At 37.5% G+C, this 22,678-nt stretch overlaps 1 protein-coding gene and 1 long non-coding RNA gene across 4 annotated transcripts in view; one reads left to right on the top strand and one right to left on the bottom strand.

Moving 5' to 3' along the window:
* zbtb44 (zinc finger and BTB domain containing 44) overlaps nt 1–7,986 on the top strand; it is a 17,476-nt gene extending 9,490 nt beyond the window's left edge. For 2 of the 3 annotated variants that reach the window (XM_051894519.1, XM_051894518.1), the window contains exons 4-6: nt 636–787; nt 2,124–2,424; nt 5,129–7,986. In XM_051894519.1, coding sequence (XP_051750479.1) covers nt 636–787; nt 2,124–2,424; nt 5,129–5,471 — 796 coding nt within the window. In that variant the 3' untranslated portion in view covers nt 5,472–7,986. The remainder of the gene's footprint in view (nt 1–635; nt 788–2,123; nt 2,425–5,128) is intronic. The other variant, XM_051894520.1, reaches the window with a different exon arrangement.
* The window catches only part of LOC127513051 (uncharacterized), a 27,088-nt gene extending 4,410 nt beyond the window's left edge, over nt 1–22,678 (bottom strand). Inside the window, exons 1-2 of the long non-coding RNA XR_007930312.1 lie at nt 20,466–22,678; nt 20,299–20,388 (exon numbers count right to left, since the gene is read on the bottom strand). This is a non-coding gene — a long non-coding RNA (uncharacterized LOC127513051). The remainder of the gene's footprint in view (nt 1–20,298; nt 20,389–20,465) is intronic.

Raw genomic sequence — 22,678 nt, 5'->3', positions numbered from 1 at the left:
AAAACAATAAAACTTCAATATATAAACCTCTGGTAATTCTCAATAAGAACTTCTGTAGACGTCTGACAGAAATAAAGTCAGTCTGGTTAGTAATAAGTGAAGCTGGTAAGGCTGTTTGTGGAGTTGTTAAATAAGATCTTGAAACTTTTCATTTACTCTTTCATCTTCAGTTGAGTTCATCCAAGGCTGTGGCTGAAGTCAGCTGTAGTTCTTGTGTTTCTCTTCCCTTCACTGATTCTGCTTGTTAACAGCAGGTTTTCATCAGTGTAATTCACTGTCTCAAGTGGACTTTATTAGTAAACTAATGTAGGGAAAAGTGAATGAGGGTATAGGGTGTGATTTGGGACACAGACTCTGAGTGTCGACTTTGAGCGCTGCTAATTCACGTTATAATGCTGTAGGCTACTTTATCGAAAACAACAGATATTACCCAGAATGCATTGTGTTGTACGGTATATTACTGATTATTTAAATAACAGCAAATATCTGTAAAACAACAAGTATTTCATTGTATAATGACAGACCATTGCCTGTAAAATTACATTTATTTTTAACAGTGTACCAACAGTCAGTGTGCAACTGGCTCATCTAATTAGTCAGTCTCTTTTCTTCTTTTCTTGTTGCTTTTTCTCCAGGCTAGAGAATGTCCAGTACCCATACCACCTGTACATCAGTCCCTCCAACCGCCCAGGACTCAACGGTCCTGAACGGCCCTTCCAGTGCCCTACATGTGGCGTCCGCTTCACTCGAATACAGAATCTCAAGCAGCACATGCTCATCCACTCTGGTGAGAGAGCCTCTGCTATTACAGGATTCCACATGGACAGGGACAGTGCATGTGAATCCAAAGAGAATTTTTTTTTTTTTTCTTCAAACACTATTCTCTTTATATTCCTGATGCCTCATCCAGTGCTTAATTTGAGCTGAATCCTGCCGGATCCTATTCCGGAAAATGTCAGATTTTGGAATTTTGCGTTATTAACAAGTGCATTGCATGGTGACAGTGCATGTGCGTGTAAGACAGAGCGTGCATGGGTTTGTTTTGCGCTGTGAGCAGCGGAAAGTGTATATAGGCTACCTGACAACTTATTTTATTAAAAATACGTTAATGTCGCCAAAATGTCAAAAAGACAGTCAAGTATATTTTCATTTTTCATATCCGTGAGTCAAGCTGATGGTGTTTCGGATCACAAGAGATCCCGAGAAGATGGAACTGCACCCCTGGACAATTCTGCTAATACTAATCAGGATAGCGGGAGACACGAGCAACGGGAGTTAGATCATTCAGAAATCAATGTAATGGAAGAGGCAATGTCGTCATTGGTAAGAGAGGATATCACTGATCAACTAAATGATATTTGATCTCAACATATATGTGACAGAATAATACACTAGGCTGTAGTTAGGGCCGTGCAGAAACTTGTGACGGATGCTCTTATTTAGTTGTGCTACCACCGTTTAATGACATCATTTTATGTTCCGGGAAAACTGAAGTTGTGTAGTCAGCGTCGATCACAGCACCTTTTAATTGTTGCTTTGGATCCGGCAATTATTCATTTACAAATGAAGCACTGGTCACATCCCATTTTTCTAATGATTAATGTACTGAAGCTCTATTGTTAAAATGTTTTAAGACAGCTGAGTTAAGCTTTCAGACAAGATCCTGGAAAGGCTTAATGTCGGGCTCTGTATTACATAAACTTCTTGTTTGCAGAAGAGTACAACATGATTCACCCTAATCGACTTGTTAGTTTACACAGAGGTGGCGTCTTGTTTGCTGTCGATTATCCAAACAGAACTCCTCATCACAGTTATTAGTTATGGACTGGTGAAAGCGTTTTTATGCAATTGATTTAGTTGTGGGTTATTTGGCCAACGTGCCTAACGTGACGCTTTGGTGGAGTGAACCTTCATAATAAACATCCTGACTTATTTGCACAAGTAGGACAATGTGTTTGGTAATTTTGTGTTTTATTTTATTTAGCAGTTAGCAAACAAACTAAAACAGACATTCTTGTTATGGTCCTTTCAGTCTCACTGAACTTCATTATCATCTTTATTTGCGAATTATCTCCTGTTTTCTGATATGGTAGACAGTAATCTTTCATGGCTTCCCTCTACAGGTATTAAGCCATTCCAGTGTGACCGCTGCGGGAAAAAGTTTACGCGGGCTTACTCCCTGAAGATGCACCGGCTGAAGCACGAAGGTAAACGCTGTTTCCGGTGCCAGATCTGTAGCGCCACTTTCACTTCCTTCGGTGAATATAAGCACCACATGAGGGTGTCTCGCCACATCATCCGCAAGCCTCGGATTTACGAGTGCAAAACGTGCGGCGCCATGTTTACCAACTCCGGCAATTTAATCGTACACCTGAGGAGTCTCAACCATGAGGCGTCAGAACTAGCAAACTACTTCCAGACCAGGTGAGGAGGAGCTGAACATTTTAAGAAAATATGTAGAAGTACAAATTTAGTTTTGTACGGTCGGCCGTTCATCTCATGTTAAGGTAGCAGATGCGTTTTTGAATTGGGGGGAGAAATAATTTAATTGTATTGAGCAATGTGTATTAGGTGAAACACTTTACAATAAGGTTCAATTCGTTGACAACAGGTAATGCATTAGGTGTCACGAATTAACAGTGATTGTTACTTTTATAGCATTTATTATTTTATTTTTTCAATAATTTTGAAAAAAAAAATTGTTCAACAAGGCTGCATTTATTTGATTAAATACGGTAAAAACTGTAATATTGTGAAAAATTATTACAATTTAAAATAACTATTTTATTTTTCTTGTCAAAATAAGTCAAAATTGAACTTTCAGTCTTCAGTGTCACATGATCCTTCAGAAATTATTTTAGTATGCTGATTTGGTGCTCAAGAATTATTACTTATTATTATCAATGTTGAAAACAGTTGTGCTGCTTAATATTTTTGTGGAAACTAATAAATCAGACACAAAACTGAATTTTAAAATATATATTTTTTGGTAACAATGTAAAAGTTTTTACTGTCACTTTTGATCAGTTTATGCATCCTTGCTGCATAAAATGATTAATTTCTTGAAAAGAAAAAACTGTCCTCAAACTTTTGAACAGTATTAATGTCTGTTTACAATACATAAACTAATGTTAATTTATATAACTTGAATTGTACACTTTAAGTTATATAAATTAAAATCCGTTTATGTATTATCAACATACATTAATTAAAAATGACCAATAGCATATTTATAAATTAACAGTAACCTTGATTAATAAATTCTGTAATAATTGTTGCTTATTGTTAGTTAATGATACCTAATACATTAACCAATGTTAACTAATTGAACTTTATTAACTATTAGAGATGAAACATTGTGTATTTTCATAGACCCCTGAAGATGACAGGCTTTTCTCGTTGAGCTGTGAGTGACAAAATGCTTCTATCAGATTAAATGTCTTTCCTGCTGAGTTACAACAGGTTTACCCCAGTCCAGGCTAACGCCCAGTTCCATTGTGTTTTATTTGGAAGAACGTTATTAATTACTGAATAGAGCTTTCAGGAAATAACTGAAATCTCCTCTATTGACTGTCCTGATCAGTATTATGCCAAGTATAATATAATGTTTATTTATTTCTGAATAGCTTTAACACATGGGCACACCCTTCAGTTTCTCTTGCCTTCTATTCTTAAAATTGCACGTGTATTTCTCTTTCTCTGGAGATGTGATCTCCATAGAAAACCAACTAAGTGACTTTCCTGTTTGAAAACAAGTATTTTCTAAATGAAATAACCATGGCTTTGATTCCATTTTGGAAGTAGTGAGAGTTGGACTGTGCGTTAGGAAAAGAAGCAGTGCGATGTAAACATTTGGAGCCGGCAGGGAAATCAATCCTACATCAGCTGAATAGGTTTTTTAAGTGAAGTTCTCAAAAAAGCCAAGTGGAATCACTGTCTATATTTTTGAGGAGACTGTAAGAGACGTTCTTCTGAGGTAATCTTCATGACGATAGCCCTTCATTAAAGCAGAGGGAAAGGAGTCAGGTGCCTTTATGCATTGAGCTCCTGCTACACGTAGACTCCCTTATTTCATCCAACTGTTTATTTGATTTAAGCCCTCTCGCTTTTAGGATCTCTGTGGTCTATTCATCTTTGTCAGGCACAAATAAACAGTGTCTATGAAAGCTACAGTGGTGAGGCAATAGTTTGGCTCTGCCGTGTGCTTATTAAGAGAGGGAGTGGTCGTGTAGTGTATCCCGATGAAGTTTTATTTATTCTGATTACGAGAAACAGTCGGCATTGCGGCCATACTTTTCAGAGATCTTTGATGGACTTTTCATTTTAAGATGAGCAAACAAGTACAAATTGGAAAGTGCTAACTGGGTTAGATATCTCACATGATATTTTTTTAAATGATTTTGAATACTTTAAAAAATGAATACCTGGCAATATTTTGCTTTAAAGTTTGTGCTAAAGAATTCGGAAATCATAGTGTCGAGACTGCAACAACTTACTGTGAAGAAATAGGAAATGATGTCATTAGTATCTAAATCCTATTCATGGATTAAGCTATTAGTGTTTGAATTGTGATTACTTGCTATATCACTTTTTCTGCCAAGCCACAATCCTCAATCTAGTTTTGAAGCTTGAATTTTGACTTTTCGTTTAGATAGCTGGAGTGTTTTTGCCAGAGGACATTTTGCCAAACTTTATTGCTAGACATGAACATGCTAGGACTGGCTGTTCAGTGTTCAAGGGGGGAAAAGAAAATCCAAAGAATCTTAGACTCATATACCAAACTTGGAACAGAATCTTGGGTTAATCATAAAAACTTACTCTTTTGTTTTGAACCTACTTTTTGTTTTTTGACCAGTAACTTTTTGAACTTGCGCCTGAGTGGTTTGACATCCTCTGATTGTGGCTTCACAGAGGAGACTGAAAGCAATAACTTTGCCCATTTTTTGTGTTTTAGCCTTTTTCATAAAGAAGTTTGAGCTTTTATGCTAAAAAGTCAATGAAGCTACTAAGATTGGGAAAGATGATTGTAAATATCATTAAACTTGTCAGTTTTATCTTATGTTAAGTTAGTATTGATGGCAATGATGATTTTCTGAACATTGGCGCTTCTCTCCCTTTGTTGCCCTAGTGAGTTCCTCCTCCCAGACTACCTGAGTCACATGCAAGAGGAAGAAGGGCTGGGACACTTTGAAATGAGTGAGCAGACCTTTGAAGCTTCTTCCTCCTCTTCCTCAGTCCAAACACCAGTTATCTCTCAAGTTTCCTCTACCATGAACTATGACAACCACACTTCTGCACCTCCTTCCCAAACCCCAAACCCTAGATCAGGGCACGGAGGGGAGGGCGCACCAGGGGACCATACGAAGTCCACGGCCGCTGTTACCTCTCTACAAGACCCAGAGGAAGATGAGGGAGAGAAGGAGAGAGGGGGAAGAAAGAAGAAAAGACTTGTGTCAATTACAATTGAGTGAAAACGTTCCATACATTTAAACCTGTATAATAACAGTCCTGTTGCACACTCAGTACTTCTTTTGTTGACGTCTCGTTACGTTTTAACAGCTTACAGATCTGATATGTTACATAATCAAAAAGTATAATGCCTTTTGATATTTGTTCATTCTGATTTGAAATTTAAGTCAAATCAAGTCACCTTTATTTATATAGCGCTTCATACAATACCGATTGTTTCAAAGCAGCTTTACAGTGATAAACAGGAAAATAATGATTCGGTGAAGCAAACAGTCAGTCAGTAAACAGTCATTTGTTGTTTTGTTTGTTCCATGTGTTTTAATATCACATTTGATTTGGATTTACATGCAGATCTTTATGAAAGAACATCCCGGTTGTAAATTAAAAAACAAAAACTTGAATCAAAAAATGTGACTTATTAGTAACCCATTAATATCTGTGATTATAATGAATTTGTTCCATGGAACATTTTCTTAATTTAATTATTTTTTTATTATATAATTTTTTTAACCACTTTATGGCAGTCTGTCGGAAAAAAAATCTAATTGTATAAATGTGATGTTTTTTGTTTTGTTTTTAGCATTACGTTCAACTATGACTGATCTCTTTTTATTATTTTACTTCTTTTCTCCAATTTCATGTCTGCGCCTTAACTATAGCAAACTGCCCCTTCTGACTGTAAACAAACCTGTTATAAACTGGGAAGCTTCGACACTCGGAGGACCGTTCCTAAAAATGTGAAAGACTGTTGTTACTTCTTCCATGTGTGTTCAGAGCGGAAACAAAACACTGAACCTGACTGGCACAAAACAACCATGAAACCTTGTTAATGGGTTGTTGTGCGTAGATGGTGACTAATCTAATGTGCTTTAGTGTGTTGTTTTGAATGAGTGTATATGTGAAGAGTAGCTCTGTTTTCCTAGCCCTCTTTTCTGCTGTATGTGTAATGCTGCTAAAATTTTGTAAACTGTGCCTCTTGCCCAGCTCTCCGAACCACTCATCAATTCGACTGAAAGAGCTGTACGTGAATTCTTTTGGTTTAACATTCTTCGTTTGATTGTGACATATATGGAAGAAATGGGTCACAATTTAATAGAGTGGAAGGTGATATTTCCATAGCCTTTCCCATTTTATTGCTGTTGGAATTATACTATGGAATTTTTCTCCATAACTTGATGCCATAGTTGTATGTGCCTAACAGTCTCCCAAACAAAGTTTATGAACATCTTGTGACTATGGCATGAGCCTTGATTGAAGATGTAACTTGATTGCAACTTTGGAATATGTAGCATTTGTTTTGTTTGGTGATTGTAATGATCGTGTATCTTGCGTACAAATCCGCTTCCTCCATGTGATATTGCACCTGGCAATCAGTCTCGAAGCTGCTCCATTCCAACATGATTTTGTAGGGAACAAACATTTTATTAGACTTTGTGCAATATTGTTTTAGATGATTCACATGTTCTAAAATGAAATTATGTGAATTAAAACATTTTATACTGCAGTGGACAATGAGATGAATGACTGAAGATAATGAATAGAGGACGGGGGTTGGTCGAGTGAATAACGTAAGGCATGTACCCTTCGATAAACAGTTCATATGAATTGTTAGTGTACAGACAGCGAAAGAAATCACATTGTGTAACAAAAACTAGGCTGCAATATCATTCTCTGATGTCATTTCCCTTGAGATGGTCTCCCACCTATCTCACTCTCTCCATTTTTGCAACCACGACTGTTGCTAGAACTCAATTACTTCATAGTCTGAGAGTTTGTAGTGACGCATTTATCCATAAGACAATATTGGCTGTCTGTCCCAGATTGCTCTTTGTGCTACTTGCATGTTTTCCGTGCAAAAAAGACATATGGGGAAAAAAAAAAAAATCAATATAGCATGGGTTGATTCGTTTGTTGGATGTTGTTTCAGATATGTGCAAATACCATTTTGTATACAATATTCAATCTTTGGTGTTCAATTGTTTGAGCAGAAAGAAACGTGATATTTCAGTAGTCATAATGCTTTTTTCCAGATTCTGTATCAATGACAGTTACCTTAAAAAGTGTCAATTTGTACATTTGTAATATCTATGTGAGTGTGAGTAGTTATTTGACTTGAGCTTTGTAGTGTTCGCTTTTGTGACCATGTCTTATTGGTATATACTCTATATTCTTTTTTTAAAGCCTATAGTTTTAGTCGTATCTCGTGCCTTTGGATATTGGATCTGTATTGTATTTTAATTGGCTTAAACATGCATTGGTATGAATTCATAATGTTTTGTAGACAGAATGCTGGTAGACTTCAAATGTAGCTTGAATCTAAAAATATTTTTGAAGTGCTATTCGACACGGTTTAAACTGTATGTTTTGTGTTTATTTTCATAAAGACAAATGTATTAGTCATTTTGTATCCTTTCAGTGGTTCTTATCATCCGTTTCTGTGCCAATTCAGATTTATTGAATGATGTTTTGTAAAAACATTATGTACATTAAGATTTACAGTAAATGGTTACAGCCTGACACTCCAAGTCTGCCTAAATTCATTGCTTCCATTCTTATTGCTAAATAGTCATTCTGGTTTATGTTCTTAAAATAATCCTACACATATGTACACTACCAATTTTTTGATTGATTTATTTATTTTTAAATTAATGAAAACAATACTCTTATTCAGCTAGAATACATGAAATCAGCATTAGAATGATTTCTGAAGGGTCATGTGACACTGAAGACTGGAGTAACGATGCTGAAAATTCAGCTTTGCCATCACAGGAATAAATTACATTTTAATTATATTTACAATATTACTGTTTTGCTGTGCTTTTTATCAAATAAATTCAGCCTTGGTGAGCATTAGAGACTTCTTTTTAAAACATAAAAAAAATCTTGCCAACCCCAAATATTTGAACTGTAGTGTAGAGTTTGTGCATGTACTACAATTCAACTAGGGAAATAAAGTACTGTATACATGTGTATGACAACACCATGTTCATGAACTGCTGAGGAAGTTATTTGCATGGCTATTGAACTATAATTAACTTCTCACTTGACATTTTTGTGAACGTACAATGGTTTTCTAGCAAGCTCTGGTGTGTGAAGTGATAGAAATAAGGAAATTCTTGGCAACCAGGTGCACAAACACATGCTAAAAGAAACAACGAGAGGCTTTTAATTTTTCCTTGGCCTCCTAGATGAAGTATTTGTGACACAGCACAGTATTTGCAGACTCCAAGCACCTGCTTGTGATTTGGTGTCCTCTGACTGTCTGACCCATATCAACTCTGGAGGGATGGTTAAACAAAGCCCTCAAAATGGGTCAAGTCAGATAATATTCACAAAATGGTTTTTGATTCATTGTAATTGAACTACTATCTTAAAATGTCAAAAATTGTCCGTGACATTGACCACTTTTCCACTGTTGTTGGCCACATCGGTACTTCAGACAACACACCTAGTATCATGACCTAGCATTTCAATAATTTACTGCGTGAGAGACATCAATGGCTCTACTGGGTATAAATCTAAGGGCACATCTTGTGCCAAACCTTTTGCCTCCTGCACCTGCAAACATTAGTCAAATAGAGTTATATAACAACCACCTTTTGTCTGCCTTTTATCTGCAAAGCTTAGATGCTATTTTGTGGTGATGGATTGGAGTTCTTCAATATAGCCCCACAATCCTTTTTATTCTATACCAAAACACATCAATATCAAATATAGACTACTATATTTCTGTGTAAACTTTGTTCATGATCTGAACACGAACATGTAATGTATCTTTTTGCTCACTACGAATCAATATTTCAGTGTAGATAATCTGTCTAAAGTCTTCCCATATTTTTTCTGTATTCTTAATCTTGAGTTACACAAGGCATTTATCTATAAACTTAATCTTGACTTACACAAACCATTTCCCTAATGTACCTCAGCACTGTTGGGGGGAAAAAACATTACATCAGTCATGTTATAAAGTCTATTATGAGTAGATTTACTTAAGTAGAACTAGTTGAGTCTTAAAATAATTTTAGACATTACTTATTTCTGCCACTTTGCTAATTTCAGCAACACTTCTTTCCAAAATCCTGCACTTTCAAAGACATCAAATGCATATGCACACAATTATTCCCAAGCAAGAGACTGTTTCTGACCGGCTGAAAAAGTGCAGGCTGCTCTAATGACTTTTTTTTTTTTTTTTTTTTTGCTGCTGAGCCTGGAATTGTCCTGTAATTTCTCAGGATGATCATCTGTCAGGTAGGAACATTTTATGTGTGGTATTCCAAAAAATAGCTTACAGCACCTTTATGTTTTCATTGCTAATGACATTTCAAATGAGTTTTGGGTAGAGGCTTGAAAAGAAAAAATGTTCCACACTGGTCAGTGATCACATGGAGAGCTCCACCGTCACCACTGTTACGTAATGGCCAATCCTAAGAGAATAACTGGAAAGTGTTTCAACATGATTCTTGTTCCAGTGACTGCTATTTCAAATAATGCCTCCTTTTTTATAAACACCTTAATCAATTTTCTTCTCTTGTTTGCCAAAGCTTCTTAGTCAAGTAGAAACATTTAAGAATAGTTCCAGCAACAGTAAAATCATATCTATCAAACAGGATCCCAAAAAACACTAAGTACAGTAGATATATGCTAAATGTTCTCCAGATGCAGCTGAGGTTGTCTAAATATGATATCTGAGATGCTGAGTGATCGCATAATGTATAAACATGAGTCCATTTTAACATCTGGCGCTGATGTGATTTACACAGCAGATTTGTTAAAAGACCACTGACCAAGACCATTAGTAAATACCATTAGTCTTTCAGATGTGGACAGCACTTCATAATCACAACTGTGATGCCCCGCCGAGTTTGATTTACCACCAGACAGACTAGAGTTCTTTTTAGATTTTGGAGGCTGTATTCATTTACTACAAACATAATGTATCTATTGGGAACACAGCCTGTTATTGACAAACTATATTGACTGAGCTTAACCCAAATGAAGTTTGTAACACTGTACGCTCACATTTTTCTCTCTAATGTCTGCCACAGTTATGATCGTATCTCTATCTGAGATGATTTTGCCAGTGTCCACCTGTGCTGGATTAGGCCGCACTGTATAGTTACTGTTCTTGTAATGTCAAAACAACAAGGAAGCCTCAAATCGAGCAGTAAATTTGATGGAAACAGATTCCAAAACAGATGCGCCATAAAAGAGATTTGCCCCTGAAACTTTTCCTTACAAAAATTAAGTTTACTTCAACTTAAATTATTTTATTATATATAAAGTTATATTTTATTAAATATTTTCAAGTATATTTTATATACTTGAACTCTATATTTGCATACTCTATTTATTATGTATACTAATATCAATGTACTAGTAGTATACTTGTAAGTGTACTATTTCAATACTACTTGGGACTAAATTGGCCCACTTTTTAGTGTATAAAAGTTTAGTATACTTTAAATGTAACCGTAGTCAATGTTGAGTACTAGTTTACGTTTTTTGTTTGTACTGCAAGTATATTACAAGTGACTTATAGGTATACAGATAGTTTACTAGTACAAACTTAATTTTTAGTTTATGAACAGGGGTGCACATAAGTGGTGCGCAGGTGCGCGGTAAAAATAAACGATGTGTGCACCAGAAAACATGGAGGGAAGCGCTTTTGAGTACCAACATTTTTGGGGACTCATTTTGGGGACAACATTTTTGAGTACCAACAAATCGGGACTCACGAGCTGTTATCTGCAAGTGGTACTCACTGTAGAGTCTATGATGGCCAGCTCCTCCTCTCTGGACGTCCAGTGGGGTGGAGAGATAGAGTTGTGGGTAGGGTTAGGGTGTGGTTGTACATTCGCTCCTCCTCGCTGGACGTTAGCTCCCCCTTGCTAGACGTCCAGCGAGGGGGGGCTAACGTAAGCTCCACCTATTTGCTCTGCAGTAAGCACCTTCTCGTTATCTGTGCCACACCCGAAGCGCGCGCACGCAGAGAGAAAGAGCGAGAGAGGCGCGTTTCAGACAGCGCTCAAACACCGAATTGATTCCTCTTTCGCGTTTACTTTCGCTTGAACGGACACACACACAAAATCATGTCAAAATACCTGTCTCGGCAAGTATTCTCTCGGTTATGTCATTAGCGAACAGTTGAGAAAGAAACCGGATGTGTGTCAGTATATTCAGTCCATGCGTGCATTCTGTCTTAAAGTGACAGCAGCCTAATATTCTTCCTGTTGTCTGTGTCATTAATGTTAATAAAATAAAATAAATAAAAAACATCATTATCATCTACCATGTTCGAGAGAAAAGAAGATAGTGAGGAGAGCAAAGTGTGAGTACCAAGCAACATCTCCAGGTGCTCCCTTGAGAACCAGACCAAAAAAGTTATGTGCGCCCCTGTTTATGAAAGTGCACTTTGAAGTACACTCTCAGAAGTTTAGTAGTTTTATACTGCTACTTTGTAAGTTCTTTATTTCTTAATATTTTCAAACAATGTAAGTTTATAAGACAGTATGTAAAACTAAGAAAAATATTTAATAGGCTCCTCAATCAAAAGAGCAAACACAACTACAAGCCAAGTATACTTGGAATATAATTAGAACTTAATTATACTTTTAAGTATATTTATATCAAAAGATTTAGTTCAAGTATAGGCTAAATAGACTTTTCTGTCAGTATAAGTCAAGTATACCTGTGTAAATGTAATTTTAAGTATATTCCTGATTAGTACATAAAAAGCAGACTGAAAGTATACTTTCTTATTTTATTTATTTATTTATTGCTTAAAAGAAGTATACTAATAGCACACTTGAATAACCTTTTTTTGTAAGGGTTATCAAAGATCCAGAAATATAATTGTGAGTGTAACTGTAGTTGGACACACTGAAATTTAGCAGTAATTACTTGCATAACTGAAATGGGAAAGAAACTGAGGTCAAATTATGTTTATCCAAAATGTTTGACAAATGTTTCAGCTTCATTTTCAAAACAAACACTCTTTTGCAGTGTAATAAAAAAAGCTTTATGTTTGTTCAACAACTCCTAGTGGTAGAGAGAGGAAAAGAAAAAGAAAAAATACATTGCAAATGAAAGATTATGCTCAAAAAATAAAATGCAACTCAAACATAAGATGTAATTACAACTGATGTGAAATAACACATTTGTAGCTGACTACAAGTACTTATGGAAGGTAGATTTTACCAAATTAAAAGAGTTAAATCAATTCATTATTTGACATTTACACTGCAATTCAAATTAAAATACAAAGTTTAGTTTAATTTTATTTCCCCCTTTAGTTAATTCAGTTTATCAGTAGGTGTTTGAATGCTTGGTGTTTTTCTATTGTGTCAATCATTTCTGGTGGCAGTTTCTCTTGACATCTATCAACACTGACGCTTCTTACTGCACAATTTGTTCACTCGTTGAACAAAGTAAGTGTACAAGTTCAAGCATGTTTTATTAGTTTTAGGTTTAAGCCAAATACAATACTTGTCACTGAAATGTACTAGATCGGAAGTAAAACTATCATGTAAACATTCAAGTAAAGTACGGTACTTTACTATGTAATGTTTGAGTAGACTTTTAAGTCATAGAATCTGTGTGGCTATAAAGTTAATACCAAACTGTCAGGGAATAATACTATGCTTTTGAGATCACTGCCATGTACAACAAATCAAACGTCAAGACCAGGCAGGCTGCAACATTTTATGAAGCCAAGAAACTGATATAACTCCTCGGGTGCAATTAGGGATGACCTGAAAATGAATGGGGTGTTATACCAACAGATTGTGTAATGAAAGGTACGTCATGATCACACAGAGTTGAGCTATTTCTCCACGTTTTGTCTGCTGAAACTGAGTCTGGATTTTTCTAAGAAAAAACCCTGATGATCTATAATAACAAAGGCAGTTAATATTAAACACAGTAAGTGACAGTGAAATGTTAGATTTCCTTTTCTCCTCCTTTGTATGATATGAAATTAACATTCCAAGGAACTGGCGTAGAAAGATAACGTTTACCCTGACTAATTTTTCATTCTGAGCCCAAGAATGTTTTTGCCTCAACAGAGCAGTTTCTTGGCACGTCACTAAACTGTAATATACACTCAGACATACTGTCATCTGATGTTTGGTGCTGTTGCCTAGGAAACAGTCCACGTAGCTCTGCTTTGGAGTGAGTGGAAAGAGTCTGGAAGCAGGAGTTCATCTCCTTCATGTCACTGAAAAAGCAGCCCACAGATGAAATGATGAGGAGTGCTACCTGTCACAAATGATGAGCTCATTCTGTCGTCATTCAGATATAAGATATGAGCTAATCCTACATAGATGTGCCAAACTCAAACTGACAAACAAGTTCAAAACTGTAGCTCAGGTTTTTAAAGATGTCAAGCCTAAAGGTCAGTTGAAACATAACATTTGGCTTCTGTAATTGATGCTTATTTGTTTTGTGATCCTTTTTACTTTGTACCAATATACACCGATCAGGCATAACATTATGACCACCTTCCTAATATTGTGATGGTTTTGCTGCCAAAACAGCCCTGACCCGTTGAGGCATGGACTCCACTAGACCCCTGAAGGTGTGCTGTGGTATCTGGCACCAAGATGTTAGCAGCAGATCCTTTAAGTCCTGTAAGTTTGTTCAGCACATCCCACAGATGCTCAATTGGATTGAGATCTAGGGAATTTGGAGGCCAAGTCAACACCTCAAACTTGTTGTTGTGCTCCTCAAAACATTCCTGAACCATTTTTTCTTTGTGGCAGGGCACATTATTCTGCTGAAAGAGGCCACATGGTCTGTAACAATGCTTAGGTAGGTGGTACGTGTCAAAGTAAAATCCACATGGCAGGACCCAAGGTTTCCCAGCAGAACATTGCCCAAAGCATCACACTGCCTCTGCCGGCTTGCCTTCTTCCCATAGTGCATCCTGGTGCCATGTGTTCCCCAGGTAAGTGACGCATACACACCCGGCCATCCACGTGATGTAAAAGAAAATGTGATTCATCAGACCAGGCCATCTTCTTCCATTGCTCCGTGGTCCAGTTCTGATGCTCACATGCCCACTGTCTGCACTTTTGGCAGTGGACGGGTCAGCATGGGCACCCTGACTGCTTTGCGGCTATGCAGCCCCATCCGCAACAAAGTGATGCACTGTGTATTCTGACACCTTTCTATCAGAACCAGCATTAACTTCTTGAGCAATTTGAGCTACAGTAGCTCGTCTGTTGGATCGGACCACACGGGCCAGCCTTCGCTCCCCACGTGCATCATTGGGCCTTGGCCGCCCATGACCCTGTCGCCAGTTCACCACTGTTCCTTCCTTGGACCACTTTTGATAGATACTGACCACTGCAGACCAGGAACACCCCACAAGAGCTGCAGTTTTGGAGATGCTCTGACCCAGTTGACTAGCCATCACAATTTGGCTCTTGTCAAACTCGCTCAAATCCTTACGCTTGCCCATTTTTCCTGCTTCTAACACATCATCTTCGAGGACAAATTGTTCACTTGCTGCCTAATATATCCCACCCACTAACAGGTGCCATGATGAAGAGATAATCAGTGTTATTCACTTCATCTGTCAGTGGTCATAATGTTATGCCTGATCCAGTTATAGTGCACATTTCCTCACTTGGGGATCTTGGTTTTGGTTAAATTGTTAAGTTAAGCAAGCATTACAAAATGAATTCTCAAGTGTTTCATTTCTTTCCACATGTGACTGTTTTCAAACACTCACCCAGTCTGTCACTGCTTGGATAAACAAGTAACCCCGGCCCAAACCCATACCATTGGTGGATCAAATATTATGATGTTACTCAGATTACAATTCCATGGTGCCACAAATGGCACAGAAATTACACACGTCATCTTTTAGTGATAGTCCATTTTTTTTCTTTTCATTTCTTTGCGTTCCATTATTTCATGAGAATATGTCCAGCTTTTTATTGCAGTTTTCCACTGCATGTTGGAAAGCAGATGGAAAACTCAATCTAATGCAAATGACATAAAGTTTCACGTAACACGATAAGAGTGATATTTTCCAGAAGGGTAGAGTGTCAGTAGATTGGGAGTGTTGTAGATGAGAAGAAAAGACAACTTCAGTGTCCATGTGAAAGAAGCACAGATACAGAGTGACTAACTTGAAGTATACTATACAGAAATATTTCAAAAATATTAAAGCCGAAAGCATACTTCTGGCATACTAAACTGCATGCTGTTTGATCATTTCTTATGAGGTCACAGTTTCAGAAGAAGAACTTTATGAAACAATGCTACCAAACCCCAATTTTCCAAAGAAATTCAAAAATCAATTTTTCTACGCAATGTCCAGAATGAGTTTTTTAAAGCTCCCGTAGTTGTCATAAACTAAATATGCAGAATAGACTACACATAAAAAATGCCAGCACGTATGCTGAGTCACTTTAATAAGAGCTGATATTTTTCTATTCTATGTGATCCAGCAGGTTTGACGCAAATCAGTATCTCTCCTCCCTTCAAGGATATGTTTGTTATCACAGCAGCCAAATGCTGCTCTGAGACAGTTGGAGGAGAATTCTTCATCATTTCACAATGATGAGGAGACAACAAGAACTCTTTGACATTTCTCACAAATATGAAATGGGTCCCAGCAGACAGAAATATGCCATTCAGTAAACTAAGTCATATGGTTGATATTTTGAAGATGTGGTGTCATAATTCTGATTGTTTTGTGGTAAAACCTAGAGTTCTATGAAAAAAAAAAAACTCTGACATTTATAGCTGATCCCCTCAGTAACAAAATCCATCAGACCTCTTCTGTCTTTGCAAACAGTCTCAGTCCTGCTTTCCACTATTGCCCTGTGATAACCATCACTGGCCCATGTGTCTGGAGCAAAACCCAACAACGTCACGCTAGGAAGTGAATCAGCCTGCCCCTCAAAAAAAAAAAAAAAAAAAAAAAAGACGCAGAAACAGTGTCCAGCCAAGTGTGGTCCTTCCCATCATAAATAAGAAAAACGTTTTAGGAGAAGGAAAGCCATCAGGAGGAGCGACTGATGACACTAGCATGTGTTCACTTCCTCCCCGGTTGCCTAAAGCCATTGTGATTGCTTTCGCAGACAGCAGAACCCCGGCATAGTCCACCCACCGACTGTCTGACCTTTATATAAGCTCAGCTGTGTGAGGAAACCTCACTTTTACACTCATAAGCACAAGGGGAAATGTGTCAGGATACAGAACAATGGAGTAGAATAGAAGTTAAACACAAATATATGTGCAAGATGACAGAAAGGAGTCAATTACCATGAGTTACAAACTGCAGCATCCCCCATTTTCACATAAATGTTTAAAATGAGAAATTTTACAATTTTATGCACAAAATAAGCTAATTTCAAATTTGATGCCTACTACAGGTCTCAAAATAGTTGGGAGAGGGACATGTTTACCATGGTGTAGCATCTCCACTTCTTTTCAAAACAGTGTGAAGACGTCTGGGCATCAAGGTTATGAGTTTCTGGAGTTTTGGTGTTGAAATTCGGTCCCATTCTTGCCTGATATAGGTTTCCAGCTGCTGAAGAGTTTGTGGTCGTCTTTGATGTATTATTCTCTATAGGTGAAAGATCTGGACTGCAGTCAAGCCAATTCAGCACCCGGAATCTTCTACGACGAAGCCATGCTGTTGTAATAGCTGCAGTATGTGGTTTTGCATTGTCCTGCTGAAATACATAAGGCCTTCCCTGAAATAGATGCCATCTGGAGGGGAGCATATGTTGCTCTAAAACCTTTATATACCTTCAGAATTCATAATGCCTTCCAAAACATGCAAGCTGCCCATACCGTATGCACTTATGCACCCCCATACCATCAGAGATGCTGGCTTTTGAACTGAACGCTGATAACACGCTGGAAGGTCTCCCTCCTCTTTAGCCCTGAGGACACGGCATCCGTGGCGTTTCCAACAAGAATGTCAAATTTGGACTCGTCTAACCATAGAACACTTGCAACTTTGAAACAGTCTATTTTAAATGAGCCTTGGCCCACAGGACACAATGGTGCTTCTGGACCATGTTCACATATGGCTTCCTTTTTGCATGATAGATCTTTAGTTGGCATCTGCAGATGGCACGGCGGATTGTGTTTACCGACAGTGGTTTCTGGAAGTATTCCTGGGCCCATTTAGTAATGTCATTGACACAATCATGCCGATGAGTGATGCAGTGTCTTCTGAGGGCCCGAGAACCACGGCCATCCAATAAAGTTCTTCGGCCTTGTCCCTTACGCACAGAGATTTCTCCAGTTTCTCTGAATCTTTTGATGATGTTATACACTGTAGATGATGAGATTTGCAAAGCCTTTGCAATTTGACATTGAGGAACATTGTTTTTAAAGTATTCCATAATCATTTTACGCACTCTTTCACAGCTCTGCCCATCTTTACTTCTGAGAGACTCTGCCTCTCTAAGACATCCCTTTTATAGCTAATCATGTTATAGACCTGATATCAATTAACTTAATTAGTTGCTAGATGTTCTCCCAGCTGAATCTTTTCAAAATGTCTTGCTTTTTCAGCCATTTGTTGCCCCCGTGCAAACTTTTTTGAGACCTGTAGCAGGCATCAAATTTGAAATGAGTTCATTTAGTGGATAAAATTGTAAAATTTCTCCATTTAAACATTTGTTATGTTATCTATATTCTATTGTAAATAAAATATTGGCTCATGGGATTTGAAAGTCTTTTAGTTTTCATTTTATTCAAATTTAAAAAACATCCCAACATTTCCAGAATTCGAGTTGTAAAATACAAAATAGATAAATTATTAATTAAAAAATTATTTATTAAATTATAAATATATAATAATGCAATATAAATAATGCATAAATGCAACAATGGATACTTTTCTATCCACCCATTTTAATGCTATTCACACAACAGAGCCCATTTAGTAAATTGTAGCTAAATATTCCAAATGATTTTCAATGTAGCCTATATGAAACTGTGACTGAACATACCGCAAGAATATACTTTTCTAGCAATACCGGGAAGAAATTTATAGAGGTCATCAATACTATTCTGCCTCAGACCTCTAAATATGCATTTTCAGGTATTTCACAGGCAGGTCATTGAGGTCTATGAATATTCCAGGAAAAAAATGTTTCCTTGCTGGAAAAGCTTCTCAAAAATGACAAAGCATGTGTACTTGTATTAATTATAACAGTGGTCAAATTTTGCAACCTTTAAAGCTCAGCATTATAATTTTGCATATATATATATATATATATATATATATATATATTTATATATGTATATTACATCATCAATATTACTGCTTTGGTCTCTAAGGATTAAGCGAGAGGGAAAGATATTCACAAGCTGTTCTTTCACAATGCCTGAATATAGACACATAACCTACACATAAACAGATGAAAAGAGCTTCTTATGGGTACGTTTTTTTTTGAGGTTGCATAAAAATTGAAGAGATGAGGAATGTGCTACTGGATCTAACACACACAGACACGTTTATGCATGCTGGACAATGTTCTGCTTAAATAGTTCACATCTGGACACCAATCCTCAATCACCCACACGGCCAGGCTCTGCAAAACACAGTGGAGTGGAGTGAACTGTATCAAGAGAACAGTGAGTTCAGACGGTCTCATTCAGCCAAAATATCATCCCTCTCTCACACACACACACACACGCACGTAAACTGCCATGGATCTTTGTTTCTCATCACAGTACCATGTGTGGCTCTGCTTATGACAATAAAATAGATAAAAGGAATAAAACCGAGCCGAAAAAAAAAGTGAGAGGAAGAACAAGAGTAGAGCGATGAAAGAGAAGAGGATTGTTGTTTACGACTTGCAAAACATAAATCCTCTTCGAGAGATGACATGACGATGGTTAAAAGAAACCGTGTGGATTTAAACAAAGGCTTATGACACTTTGTAGCACAAGGCAGCAAGTTCTAATTCCTCCACGTCTTCTGAACACTGGCATGAGTCCCTGAGCAAAGCACTTCACTCTGTTTTACTATATACTGCAGTATGGTACACCTCTTTGCCCACACTTCCTTTTTTCCCCAGGGTGTGCCGATGTTCTTTCATATTATGCTAAATAAAGGCTTGAAATAACCATAGACATCTGTTTTCAGGCATCCTCTCCTCTTGGATTGACCATTTAGAGGTTGCAACATGTTTGCAAGTAAAGATGGTAAAATCATCAAGTGTTCTATGCATGTCATACAAGTTTTTATCTGCTCTGTGGAATGAAAGGAATGTTGTTAAACTGTAAGTACTTGGTTGACCATGATAACTGCATCATAAAGCACCGTCATTAATTTTTAATACTTGCTTTTTAACGAGAAAAACACATTATATTAGCCACCAGGGATGAGCCATCAATCCTTTCCATACTGTTATGCTAAACTATTTGAATGAAAATAAACTAATGAAATAAAACAGAACCATATGCAGAGAAAAGAAGTGAGAAAAAACACTTTTTGCACTGTTGGGATTAATGATGAAGCTATTCATGCTACTCCTTATATAGTCCACATGGCTGTCCCATCTGAACAGTGTCTGTAGTCTAAATATCCATAACTTAAGTGGATTATATTGTCAACACAACTGTCAGAGGAGGGTTTTTACAACCTAGCAGGACACAGATGATTGCAGGAACAGTGACTCCTAGTGGTAATATAGACAATTACATATATGTTGCACTTATTCTGAGGTATTACAATAAATAAAATTCCCTGGAGAACAGAAGTCCTGAGTCAGTACCTTGAAGACATTCATACTGAGAGACATTACAACACATAGAAACACATAACAAAGTCAAACAAAACCTGCTCACCTGCTGGGTGGAGAGGCCCTGCAGCAACTAATGGCTTTAATAATGACTTCATCCACTTCATTCAGGTGAGGTCATCCGCAACAAAGACGCCTGCAGCAAAAACAGATCAATGAAAGGAGTCGAGGATATGAGCATCAGCCCTAGATAAACACAAGCACTCTTCTGACCTCTAGACTAGTACAGCATTAGAGTCGCTGCTTTGGTTTGTCGACTGGATTTAGGATCTTGCCAGCATGCATGAAGAATGCCCTCAGGGTACCGTCTTTTTCAGTACGGGAAATGTTGCCATTTATCATGGGAATCCATCTGTCATTTGCTGTCAGAAAGTACATGAGGTGATGAATGTTGAAATGACGGCAGTGTAAATCATGTATCACGTCATCTCCTTTAGAAGAATAACTGGGTAGAAAGGAAACCACTGCAGTAAGGCTTTTTGTGAATATACAGGAGTCCAAGCTGTGACTAAAACAGACGCAAATGCGACAATAACTTAAAGGGGGGGTCTAATGCTATTTCATACATTCTGACTTATTTACACTGTTAAAGAGTTGGATTGAACGCAAGTTTCAAAAAACAAGTTGGACGTATAATGGAGTATTTCTGTACCAAAAATAGTCTTCAGATTGCTCACAAACTTCGGACATTTTTTTTTTTTTTTTTGAGTATGACCATTGATAGCTTGCAGACGATCGCTAGGCAAAAGCTGCACGTGCTCCGCTCGCACGGCACGCCTCCAGGCGCTCGGCTGTTTTCGGAAAGACTCGGTACAGCGTATGTATCTTTTATAAATATGATAAAACTAAAGACTTTTCGGAGATATGAAGGATGCACTACTACACTATAGGTACTCAAGATTAACATGAGATTGGCAGAAACTGTGTGTGATACACCCCCCACCTTTTAAAGTTTTAAATTTAAATTTTAAATTTAGTCAGGAAGGTTTTATGTGCATCTATAAGTGGTTCTTCGTCATGTCATCTATTTAGAGTGCGTGGTAGTGTTTCCTGCACGCAACAGGGAACACAGTGTGAGCAGCAATGTCCAGTTTGCGCACAAACAAATTTTATGAATCACAAATCTTATGAATCAGACCCACTCAGTCAGTGAATCGGTAGGAGTCGTTACTGAGTTCACAGCTGGCTGCCTCACTCAAGTGCTAGTCATCATCTATCAGGCTCCTTTGAGAGCGTGATTCACGCTCATGTGCTTTGTTATAAACTGGATGTAATATAGCCTACATTCTGCTGCTTTTATATAAAATAAAAGTAAAATATGATGAACAAGTATTAAACAATTCAAAGTACTGGTCATTTATTTAATTTAACCCCAGAAAAACGTGTTTTCCATCAATTTTTTTTTTAATAGTTCAAATATATGTCAACGATGAGTGTTTGTGAATACTGATACTACGGGGCTGTTGAATGCTCAAATCTGATTGGTCGACCAACGTTCTAAGGTGTGCAATTATTTTCAGGGAAACGCACGACTAAAGTAGTTCTAGGCAGGTCTTGACCGTATTACAGTATCACTTTGCCAAATATTTTCAGTTATTTCAATAGGTCCTTACAGCCTATAACAGCAAAAGAAACAAAACCCACAACGACACCGACCAAGCAAATAAATATAGTAAACAATAGGATGAAAACGACAAATTACTGTCATGGTTTTTGCCACAAAATACATTTTATTGTGTCCTGAAAGCGCATACTCTTTCGCGCGCGCTCTCTCTCTTTCAAATGTACACACTTGCACAGAAACATTTGGTCAGCGCTGCTCTGACGAATTAATCAGTAAAATAGATTAGCAACGTAAGACACATGACTCACCAGCGAGGTAATAACTGCGCGGTTCTTGAGATAAACTTATAGTTTCGCTACTAGTAGAGACACTGCTGCCGTTAGAGACGTACAGATCAGGTAGGCTAATTCACATTTGCTGCTTATTCTCTCTCTCTCTTTCTCTCTCTCTCTCTCTCTCTCTCTCTCTCTCTCTCTCTCTTTCTCTCTCAACTGCGTTAATAACTGTATCAACGGTATTATTCTGCTATCAAGGCTCAAGCCTTCGTTACTAATTCTGAAATGACGTTTTGGAATTAGCAATGGAGGCTTGGGATGAGATGCGTAAGAAATTAGTCCCACACACAAGAGTGTTTTAAGGACAAAAACCTGACAAATGTCTTGAAATACAACATCGGAACAGTGTCTTGAGATGTGGTAACCGTAGTAGGCTATAAGCAGAACAATTGACTCAGGGCCGTTGAATTCCTAGAAAAGAATGCACACCCGAGGTGGTAATGCGGCCACAACACCTCGGGTGTGCATTATTTTCTTAGAATTCAACGGCCCGTCGTCAATTATTCCTTACATAATTTATACACATG

This window comes from Ctenopharyngodon idella, chromosome 5 (assembly GCF_019924925.1).
Source record: "Ctenopharyngodon idella isolate HZGC_01 chromosome 5, HZGC01, whole genome shotgun sequence".
Lineage (NCBI taxonomy): Eukaryota > Metazoa > Chordata > Actinopteri > Cypriniformes > Xenocyprididae > Ctenopharyngodon > Ctenopharyngodon idella.
This window is presented reverse-complemented; position numbering and strand designations above follow the sequence as displayed.